This window comes from Lucilia sericata, unplaced genomic scaffold (genome assembly GCF_015586225.1).
Source record: "Lucilia sericata isolate MDLA Ls3-8-SP2 unplaced genomic scaffold, ASM1558622v1 Contig000902F_arrow, whole genome shotgun sequence".
NCBI lineage: Eukaryota > Metazoa > Arthropoda > Insecta > Diptera > Calliphoridae > Lucilia > Lucilia sericata.
The window spans coordinates 73,367-84,816 of NW_023994889.1; the positions used below are offsets into that span (position 1 = coordinate 73,367).

Consider the following 11,450-nt stretch of genomic DNA (forward strand, 5'->3'; position numbering starts at 1 on the left):
AGCAACTTCTATTTAGAGGTCACCTTTATATTTTGAGTTATGCCAGTATATTAATAAATAAACGATATGTATTCGTTTTTCATACAAAGCTCAATTTGTAAATGTGTCTTCAAATCCGCTTATTTAAACATTCCAGATAATTTTTATGCGGACTCCTAAAACTATACTATAGTATAGCTGAAATTCAAATATATTTATACATTAGGGTTTTCAGTTATGCAGAAATAAAATATTACGAATGCTTAGGAAACCATTTTTCATAAATTAATCATTTTGCGGCTGAGTCTTCGTTTATTTAGAAAAGTACAGTTTTAGCGGTAAAGGTACTTTAACACCTAACAAATATTTGACAAAAAAGATGTAACCACTACTTTTTTAAATATTTGTTGATCTCACATATAAATAAATATACATTTAAAGGAAATAAAAGTGTAGATTCTTAGGGGTTACGTCATATTCGTGAAATATTTAATAGGTGTGAACTAGGGATGCCAATCGGGACTGATATTTAGAAATCCCGGGATTCGGGATTTTTAAATAAATCCCGGAATCCCGATATCGGGATCCCGGGATTTTCGGGATTTCAAAATCCCGAAAAATATAAAAAAATTCAAAAAAAATCTTAATAATTCACCGACAAAAATAACATTTTCTATTTCATATTGCAATATGAATACACTTAGAAGGTGTTTACTTTCCAATAAGCATTTTGTGAAAAGAAAAACAAATTAATTCAAAGTACTTATAATAAAAATCTTTCCATCCCAGGTACTGAATAGTAGAATAAAAACCTACTTTTGAGCAAAAGCTTCTTATATCTTATAAATATAAAATAATACCCATGATATCCAAATTTACAATGGTTTCTAAATTTACAATTTGATGAAACCTAATATTTAGATAGTATGCGTAATGAGGATCCATACGAGGCTACATAGAGCTCCTGTACTGCACCTATGTACTCATGAGACCATTCGTCTTGAGATGAATATCGGATATATGGTTTTTAATGGTCAGTAGAGAAATAGTAATTCCATAGTAATTCCAGCTTTCGCCGTGTTCTCTAACCCAAATAAGGGAATTATCATCTCGCCATCTTATTGACATCCATTATAGATTCTAATACACCCATTAGATATCCGATTATTGCCCTTTTTATACCCTATACCACCTTAATGGGGAAGGTATATTGGGTATCTTCGGAGTATTGCTTTTGTTTTATACTGTCCTTAAATACCCTGATGAATTTTGAAGTTATCGGGCTTCTTCTCATCCTAGCCTAGTGTCCACATTTCGCTTAAAAAGAGAAGTGCCGTAATGAAATTCAGCATAAATAAATTTTATGTAACCGTAAATTCTTCCTCCAAATTTTATGAGGATCGACTCATGTGAAGGCTTCCCCCAAGCATATTTCAGAAAATAGTTTTTTAACAATAAATTGCTAAAATATATCGGAGGCGAGGTATAAATCAACTTAAATGATTTATTATGAAAACTAAATCACATTTTACTCTCATAACTGGTGCAGGGGGTTATATGGTCGTCCTCGCCCGCCAATAATTTCTTACTTGTTATTTTTATATATCCGATAGTATCTATGCCTATTTGTTGCCCTTTTTATTTTTGATATTTCAGCTTGTAAGTTAGTATAGTCATCTTAAGTCCAAAAACTTTTAAAATTCTCTTATTTAATAGTTTATAATGTATAAAATAGCGGAAAACACTTAAAAATTCGGGATTTTAAAATCCCCAAATTTCCCGGTATTTCATTTTTTAAAATCCCGGTTTTCGGTACTTTCAAATCCCGAAAATCCCGGGATTTTCGGGAATCTGGAATTCCCGTTTGGCATCCCTAGTGTGAACGTACCTTAAAAATTTTCAAGTTATAAATAATGAATTCCATTTGCTTTACGATGTGAAGTACTTTTTGGTACTAAGACAAAAATAAATATATTTGAGCTGAATCTATAATAAAAAACATAACAATCAATCCGTCAGAACATAGTATTCAACTTATTCTGAAATAAATGAAATAAGGCCCGATTTTTCAAATTTAAACTACTATATTAGAAAACAAAAGATTTCATACATTTACATCCACCCTTAACATACTACGCAAAAATACAACCCATCTACGAACAAACTGACAGTTGCGCTGTCAAATCAAATGTCAATGGGTTTCGTCGGAAAGTTTTCGTGTTACATCATTTAAGAAAAACAAATTTTCTAACAAAAATAATATAAATAATTAAATATAATTCCTAAAAATAAACAATTATCATAGAAATTTAAGTGCTGTTGCCATTTCAACTTGGTTTGGAAGCCAGCAACAGCAGTGAGTATCTGAAAAACTTAAAAAATACTAACAAAAATACAATGACCGAAGAATCAAACAATCAGGTTAGTTAAGTTTCTGCAGAACGAGAAAAAAATATGAAAATTAAACTTAGACAGCGGCTGGCAGAAAAAATACATAATATTTTCAAGAAATATTTTATTAATATTTCAATTCCCAATAGGCAAATTGCATTGTTTTGTCCTTTATTAGCAGGAATGGTGTCAACGTCATAATTAGTGTTTCTATCCGTCTATTATCATTATTTTTGTTTGTTGGTGTGGCTGTGTGTGTATGAAGAATACATTTTCTTGTTTTTTTATTTGTGCGCAATATGATGATTATAATTTGAATCATTTAAACAATATTCTGTGTTTATTTGCAATTTAGCAAATTTAAAATTCTATATGAGGTACGAATGGGGCATACACATGCACAAACACTTTTACTTTGGTCTGAATTGTATGAGGGGATCATTAAGAGTTTTTACGTTTTAATATTTTCATTATTTTCCTCCTTTAATATTTACATATTTTTATTTAGTATACATTTTAAAAAATATACAAATATGGCAATTTTTATTTCTAATAACTTTTTTGGTTTAAACAAATTCATTGATCATTATTTTTTTAAGACATACTTCGTTTCACGTGTTTTTTAAAGCTTTTGTTAAAGTTCTTTCTAATTGTCAAGTGTTGATGTTTGATTGCAGTAGTTTGAATAAATGAATTCTATGTGCATCTTTTAGTAGTACAGAAGCAAATGAATTTAACTAAAAATACCATGAAATACATGGAGTTGTATAGAATGCTCACACTCGGATAGCACGAAATACCTGACGTTTATACTCAAATGGTTGCAGGCCCCTTCAGGCTATAATATCGGTCTTAAGAAAATGGAAACAGCTTTGAGATAACATTAATAGAAGAATTCTAGGTATCATTAAACTGGATGTCGAGACATTCAACAATCATTCTACGGCCAACTGTGTTGTTGATGCGCTCTAAAGTATGATTTGAATATAGAGCCTTTTTGCACCATCTTGTGCTATAAGATAAATGATATACTCAATTGTAGATAAATAACGTACAAAGGTTACTGTAATTGGTTTGGATTGCACCATGTTGTGTCCGCATAAATCACTGATTCTTAGCTTCTCTAACTTTCTTCATAGGCCCTACACCTTCGAACTATATTACAACACCTATTACCGCTTTAAAAAATTACAGAGTTTACACTGTAAACTCTGTAATAGACTGTAATAGATAGACTGTAAACTTTACAGTCTATCTAATCACAGAACCTTCATATTATCTGATAAAAGTTACACAAAAGTTCGCAAGTTTATGCTCATCGTTATTATATGTAAAATATTGCTAATATGTCTGAAGCTTTCGTAGATCAGCTAAAAAATAACAAACATAAGGTTATACAATGCCATGACACATCTAGTTAAATGAATGCGATGAGAAAGAAATCGACACCTTTACTGGAATCTCATTTACGAATTGTAAGACACTTGTTTTAAATTAACTGTATGGGAAATTCCAAATAAGGTGGTTCAGTGAAATCACTTGTAAAATCTGGATGCGATGAGAAAGATATCGACGCCTTTACTGGAATCTCTCTTACGAATTGTAAGACACTTGTTTTAAATTAACTGTATGGATATTCCAAATAAGGTGGTTCAGTGAAATCACTTGTAAAATCTGGAGGTCTATATGCACTCTATATGATACTAATTATAGGACACTGTGTCATAGGCACCCATGCCAGGAGGCTTGGCTTTGGATAACGAAAATTGTCATAATGAAGAAAAAGATGAGACGATTTCGCATCCACTTTCCTGTTGCCCTACTTTCTCTGAAAGCAGGGAACATCTCTTAGGTGTTCCCTTTTTGTCAGGCATGAAGGAGCTTTCTGTGATAGGTCTGGAGATTATCCTATGAAACCGGTTGGTTTAGTTCTGGAAGCAGAGAGTGATATCAGAATACACTCCTGTGACCACTAGGGTAACACAACTGGAGTAACTTAAATGGACCCAAGAGAACTGCTTATGAAGCAGTTTCTCTCTATACTTCAGACATCTTGGTGAGGACATCACTACATTCTTCATAGAATATTTAGAATATTTGTAGGTTTCATCCTAGAATATATGTATATCTCTATAGGAAGATTTTATACTTGTTTTGTAGTAACAAGGATATATATTCCAACAAGATTCCATATAACACACATCGCAGACAGTTGTGTGGTGACAGGGATAATGTGTAAAAGTTGGATTGTCATACTATTCGGGTGAACATTTTATAGTTCTTATGCAAAATTAGATTAAATTATATTTAAGGTCATACTTCAAAAAACCGTATAAAATAATTAATTGAAAATCTAGTAGATATTCAGTATTTCCAATGACTAATAAAAAAAATTGTTTTTGAAGTGTGCAAACAAAGATAACACTAATATAAATAATGGCTAAAATTTTTCCTTAAACTATTTGCAAATGTTTATTATGAAAATAATTTAAAATTTTCCCTCAAACCATTATTTATGCACGTGGAGTATTGTGTTCTTTAATAATTCAAATTTAAATTCTATATCATTCTTACTTCAGCAACACTTTACGATCTTAATAGTGTACCTCAATGGGCTGTATGCTTATATTTTAGCCACAAAGCTAAAATTTTTAAAACGAAAATTTATATATTTTCTAAACATCTTCAATGTCAGACTTGTTTAATTGTAATACTATTTAAATTTGTTAGTATGTAGTGGTTATTTGTTTTGATTTTTATTATTTGTTCTTACATTACAAATATCACTTCACTTAACTTAGCTGCTAATCTTTTTCTTTATTATCTTTTATATTATTTTTTATTGTTTATATTATTTTAATTTATTTTTCTTTTTTTTTTCTATCTTTTTTCAGTTTTAATAGAACTTTAGTTTTATTTACCCAACCCCATCAAAATAAAAATCAACTATAATCAGACTTTACATTGATTTGGTGTTATCAGCTTAGCTACAAAAGTATTTAAATTAAATATAGATTTGAAGAACCCCCCGTTTAGCTTGTCATTAGATTCTGCACTCAAAAATACTTTAAAATCATTTTGTTTTCTTATTTAATTTGTGGAATTTGTTTTAATTAACTTTTTCAAATTCACTACTTTGCCTGGTATGTCAGTCAGTTTGTTTTGAAATTACGAGAAAAAAAAAACATAAACAATACAAATTAAAAATTTAGAAAACGCGCTTCAATAGAACAATATTTGGTCTACATAAACGCGATCGTACATATTTATTTACATACATATAGAGCTTTTTTGGTTTATAATTTATCTTTGTTTGTTTGTTTGTTTGTTTTAAGTTTTAAGTCAAAGAACTATAAAATATATTTTATTCATTTAATCATATTTGTAAGCAAACAAAACAAAAAAGCCAGATAATTTCTTTTGCATATTAAAAAACAACCATTTATTTTCGTAAATAATGGCGGCCTATTTGAATCGTACACTTTCTGTGGTCACTGGTAATGGCGGCAACGCCGGTAACACTTCTTCCAATACACACAATAAATCATTAAATTACGATCCGACTGCGTTGATGTCCGAAAATCGCACAATGCACATCAATGCTGATAAATCACCCTTACAGGTCTTTGTTAGAGCCAAAAAGAAGATCAATGATATTTACGTTGAAATCGAGGAATATGTCAATGAAACAACACAATTTATTAATGGTAACTATATAAAAACGAAATCAATTTGTTTTTTATTTAGAAATATTCTAAATTTCTTTATATTTTATTAAAGCCCTACATGCTGAAGCCGATATTGTCGATAAAGCTGAACGTGAACTGTTTGAAAGTTATGTGCTTAAAGTATCTGGTATACGCGAGGTATTGGCTCGCGATCACATGAAAGTAGCCTTCTTTGGTCGTACCTCAAATGGCAAAAGTTCCGTAATTAATGCCATGTTACGTGAGAAAATTTTACCCAGTGGCATTGGTCATACAACAAATTGCTTTTGCCAAGTAGAAGGCAGTGACAGTCACGAAGCTTATTTAATAAAAGAAGGTTCTGATGAAAAACTTAATGTGGTGGTAAGTACTTCTCTCACATTCTTATAATATTCCAATAACTAAAATATATTTGTAAATAATTTAGAATATTAAACAACTGGCCAATGCTTTGTGTCAAGAAAAACTCTCCGAAAGTTCCTTGGTGCGCATTTTCTGGCCCCGCGAACGTTGCAGTCTTTTGCGTGATGATGTCGTCTTTGTCGATTCTCCTGGCGTAGATGTTTCTGCTAATCTAGATGATTGGATTGATAATCACTGTTTGAATGCCGATGTCTTTGTGTTGGTCTTAAATGCTGAGTCCACCATGACCAGAGCTGAAAAGCAATTCTTTCATACAGTATCACAAAAACTTTCAAAACCCAATATTTTCATACTCAATAATCGTTGGGATGCTTCGGCCCATGAGCCAGAATCTCAAGAATCGGTAGGTGTTATTTCTGTTTAATATTTGTAGTGATTTGTGATTTTTAGTTTTTAATTTGTAAACATTTGTTTGTACTTTGTTATTTTCTGAAAAAAAAAAATTATACAAATAAAAAATAATTCACCCAAGGAGCTTGAAAAGGTAAAAACAAACACCTTTTGGCTAGCTTAGCTTAGCATTACTTAACACCTATAGTTAGCTTGCAGGCTTTATTTGTCCTTTATAAAATTTTATATAAAAATAAATATAAAACGACTTCCCTTAATATCTTTATAGGTTAAAATCCAGCATACAGAACGTTGTATTGATTTTCTCACTAAAGAGTTGAAAATCACCAACGAAAAGGAGGCAGCCGAACGTGTATTCTTCGTTTCAGCACGTGAAGCTCTACAGGCCCGCATTGAGGAAGCTAAAGGCAATTCTCCCAGTCAAGGTGCCCTGGCTGAGGGCTTCCAAATGCGTTATTTTGAATTTCAAGATTTTGAGCGCAAATTCGAAGAGTGCATTTCAAAGAGTGCCGTTCAAACTAAATTCGAAAAACACAGTTCTCGTGGAAAAACCCTTTCCGGAGATATGCGTTCTATGCTGGACAATATTTTCGAACGCATTACCATATTCCGTAATTTGAAAGTGGATCAAAAGACTTTACTCACGGAACGTATTCAGGGTACCGAAACGGAAATGATGAATGTTACACGTGAAATGAAATTGAAAATACACAATATGGTCGAAGAGGTTGAACAGAAGGTGTCAAAGGCTTTGAATGAGGAAATTTGGCGTTTGGGTGTTTTGATTGATGAATTTAATATGCCCTTCCATCCGGAGCCTTTGGTTTTGAATATCTACAAAAAAGAATTGAATGGTCATGTTGAGGCAGGTTTGGGTTCGAATCTGCGGGCTAGATTGTCAATGGCTTTAGCGATGAATGTGGAGGCAGCACAAAGAGAAATGACGGGTAAGTACATTGACAGAAATATACATTTATTTAGGTTTCGAAAAGTTTTTATAAAAATAAACGATTTTCGAAAATGTTTTATAAAAATGAGAATTTCGAAAATATTTTATAAAAATAGAGATTTCGCAAATTTTCTATAAAAATAGAGAATTTCGAAAATTTTCTATAGAAATAGAGAATTTCAAACATTTTCTATAGAAAGAGAATTTCGAAAATTTTCTATAGAAATAGAGAATTTCGAAAATTTTCTATAGAAATAGAGAATTTCGAAAATTTTTCTATAGAAATAGAGAATTTCGAAAATTTTCCATAGAAATAGAGAATTTCGAAAATTTTCTATAGAAATAGAGAATTTCGAAAATTTTCTATAGAAATAGAGAATTTCGAAAATTTTCTATAGAACTAGAGAATTTCGAAAATTTTCTATAGAAATAGAGAATTTCAAAAATTTTCTATAGAAATAAAGAATTTCGAAAATTTTCTATAGAAATAGAGAATTTCGAAAATTTTCTATAGAAATAGAGAATTTCGAAATTTGTCTATAAAAATAGAGAATTTCGAAATATGTCTATAAAAATAGAGAATTTCGAAATTTATCTATAAAAATAGAGAATTTCGAAATTTGTCTATAAAAATAAAGAATTTCGAAATTTGTCTATAAAAATAAAGAATTTCGAAATTTGTCTATAAAAATAGAGAATTTCGAAATTTGTCTATAAAAATAGAGAATTTCGAAATTTGTCTATAAAAATAGAGAATTTCGAAATTTGTCTATAAAAATAGAGAATTTCGAAATTTGTCTATAAAAATAAAGAATTTCGAAATTTGTCTATAAAAGTAGAGAATTTCGAAATTTGTCTTTAAAAATAGAGAATTTCGAAATTTGTCTATAAAAATAGAGAATTTCGAAATTTGTCTATAAAAATAGAGAATTTCCAAATTTGTCTATAAAAATAGAGAATTTCGAAATTTGTCTATAAAAATAGAGAATTTCGAAAATTGTCTATAAAACTAGAGAATTTCGAAATTTGTCTATAAAAATAGAGAATTTCGAAATTTGTCTATAAAAATAGAGAATTTCGATTTTTTTTATAAAAATAGAGAATTTTCAAAAATGGTGGATATTCAGTTTAAATTTAAAACAAACATTAAACGTTGCACTATTCCTTTTTTTCTACTTCCAGAACGTATGCATGCTTTACTACCCAATGAAAAACTAATCCCTCCCACTAAAATTGTTGCTCGTTCCCAGCCTTTCGAAATGTTGTATTCATTGAATTGTCAGAATTTATGTGCAGATTTTCAAGAGGATTTAGAATTTAAATTCTCCTGGGGCATAACAGCCATGATACAACGTTTTACTGGTAAAGTAAGAGAGCGCAATAACTATAAGAAACAACCAGCCATAATGAATCGTCAAGGCAGTGTTGTGGTATGTTTTGATATCTAAGTACAATAAAAGAAATACTTTAAATTAATATTAATTGATTGTTTTTAGCAAAATCCTATATCACCAATTTCACCAGTTGGTGACACACCATTGTGTCTTATACCCACACCAGTGGGTAATATTACCCAAGAACAATTATCGATAATATCACGTTTTGCATTGACCTCAATTGGATCTCAAGGCACCGTGGGTGGTCTTATAGTGGCTGGCATTGTAAGTTTAAGATGCAGGCAAATGTTGAACATATAAATTAATTTATATTTATATTTTCTTTGTTCCTTAGATGTTGAAAACTATTGGCTGGCGTGTGTTAGTGGGTGTTGGTGCTTTGTATGGTTGTATTTACTTGTATGAACGTCTTTCCTGGACCAATTCGGCCAAGGAAAGAGCTTTTAAGGCTCAGTATGTGCGTCATGCTACCAAGAAATTGAAAATGATTGTGGATTTAACATCAGCCAATTGCAGTCATCAAGTGCAACAGTTAGTTTTCATTTTATTATTTTCAGTTAAAATTGTTTATTAATTATTTAATATTTCTTTTTTAGGGAATTATCTAGCACATTTGCTCGCCTGTGTCGTACCGTTGATACGGCCACCACCGACATGAATGAAGAGTTAAAAACCCTAGAAGGTCAATTGGCCATTTTGGAAGCGAATCAAAAACAATTGAAATTATTACGCAACAAAGCCAATTACATACAAAATGAATTGGAAATATTTGAAAATAATTATATAGCATCGAATTAGTCCACAAACAAGAATCCTTCTTAACTAGATCATAAGGTCAATGGTGTAAATGTGGAGATAACTATTTCATTTACAAACTTTGTGTGTAAATTTAATAGATTCGAACATCTTTTTAAAGGCATTATTTAAAAGAATGTATTGGCTCTGGACAGTAATTAATTACGAATAAACTCTTAGATTATTTGCATGAATTTCGAACTATAGATTATTGAGAGATAAATAAAAACAATTCAGCAATTTGAGAAAATGTAACATTTAAAATTTTGTTAATTTCCAATAATGCTTTATGTTGATCAAACATTTTATAATTTAATTGTGTTGCTTCATATTCTGACATATTGTGTATTATTTTTTTTTTTTTTTTTAATTTAAATATTTTGCATCTAAATACTACTCCTACAAGTTTCAAACAAATACATTGTGTTTTTAAAATGAAAACATGGCCAGGGGCCAGTTAAAATGATAGTTTTTAATTTATATTGTATATTTTATTAATTTGTAAAAAAATAAACATTTTGTTACCCCTGCTCTTTTCTTCCCTTTCATGTATAAAAAGTAGGAGTTGATTTTTTTTTTTAAATACAATTTGAATTGTTTTATTTTTTTTGTAATTTTACATTTATATTTGCATAAAATGTTTGTTAATTTATCAAAATATTAATTATACTGTAATAATAAATAAAAAAGAAGAAATAACAATTTATTCTAAAAAATTAAATACTTTGTTTTAATTGAATTTTGAAACAGGATTTTTAAGATCAAAGTTTAAAATCTAACTTTTGTTAAATTTACATTTTTAAATAAAAAATTGTATGGGTGATATTAACTTAAACTGTCACCGCTATGAACATTTTGTTAGAACCTCATCACAGTTATTAATACGAACTAGTTTAGGGCTAATGCAGTTTTTAGTTAACAAACCTTGTCTGAACGCTTATTTTAATAAAACAACTAATTAGGATTTTTTGTTACTTTTTTATTACAATATATACTTATTTAATTCTAATTTCTTGTGTTTAGTATGTATATTATTAATTATGAGCAAAAGTAATAATAATATGTATGCAACCATGTTTTTCTTAGGTCATGCTTAACTAAATTACTTATTATTCATCAATAATTTATTCATCAAATTACTTATAAATAATTTTTTTACCTTTTTGTTTGCAGTTTGTATATTTATGTATTAAAATATTGGACCAAAGTCTTTATTTATAATGATATACTTTTTTATTTATATTAAATTTTTAAAAATCAACAAATTGCCAAAAAAAAATAACATAAATAAAACAAAATTTTCATAATGAAATAAACCATAATTAATCTTGGAAAGTTTTTGCATTACATTGAAGTGTAAACTTTTTTCATTAGTACCTATTTGATACGGTGCTGGTAAAATATTTTCAACATAAATAAGTCAAAAAACATTAAAGTTTTAAAAACTTCTTTTCACTT

The 11,450-nt window shown here is 29.4% G+C and overlaps 1 protein-coding gene across 14 annotated transcripts; it reads left to right on the forward strand.

The window, feature by feature from the left end:
- The first annotated feature begins 2,135 nt into the window (after positions 1 to 2,135).
- LOC119608951 (transmembrane GTPase Marf) lies at positions 2,136 to 10,383 on the forward strand. Of its 14 annotated transcripts, none has more exons than XM_037963566.1 (11): positions 2,136 to 2,400; positions 5,265 to 5,365; positions 5,706 to 6,077; positions 6,151 to 6,440; positions 6,505 to 6,843; positions 6,973 to 6,984; positions 7,120 to 7,798; positions 8,983 to 9,230; positions 9,297 to 9,461; positions 9,532 to 9,728; positions 9,794 to 10,383. In XM_037963566.1, the coding sequence occupies exons 3-11, from the start codon at positions 5,828 to 5,830 to the stop codon at positions 9,993 to 9,995; spliced, it is 2,382 nt and encodes a 793-aa protein (XP_037819494.1). In that variant the 5' UTR covers positions 2,136 to 2,400; positions 5,265 to 5,365; positions 5,706 to 5,827; the 3' UTR covers positions 9,996 to 10,383. The 14 variants fall into 14 exon arrangements, with proteins under 14 accessions (XP_037819494.1, XP_037819496.1, XP_037819504.1 ...); XM_037963568.1 differs by having other exon boundaries at positions 5,760 to 6,077; XM_037963576.1 differs by having other exon boundaries at positions 5,831 to 6,077.
- The last annotated feature ends 1,067 nt before the right edge of the window (positions 10,384 to 11,450 follow it).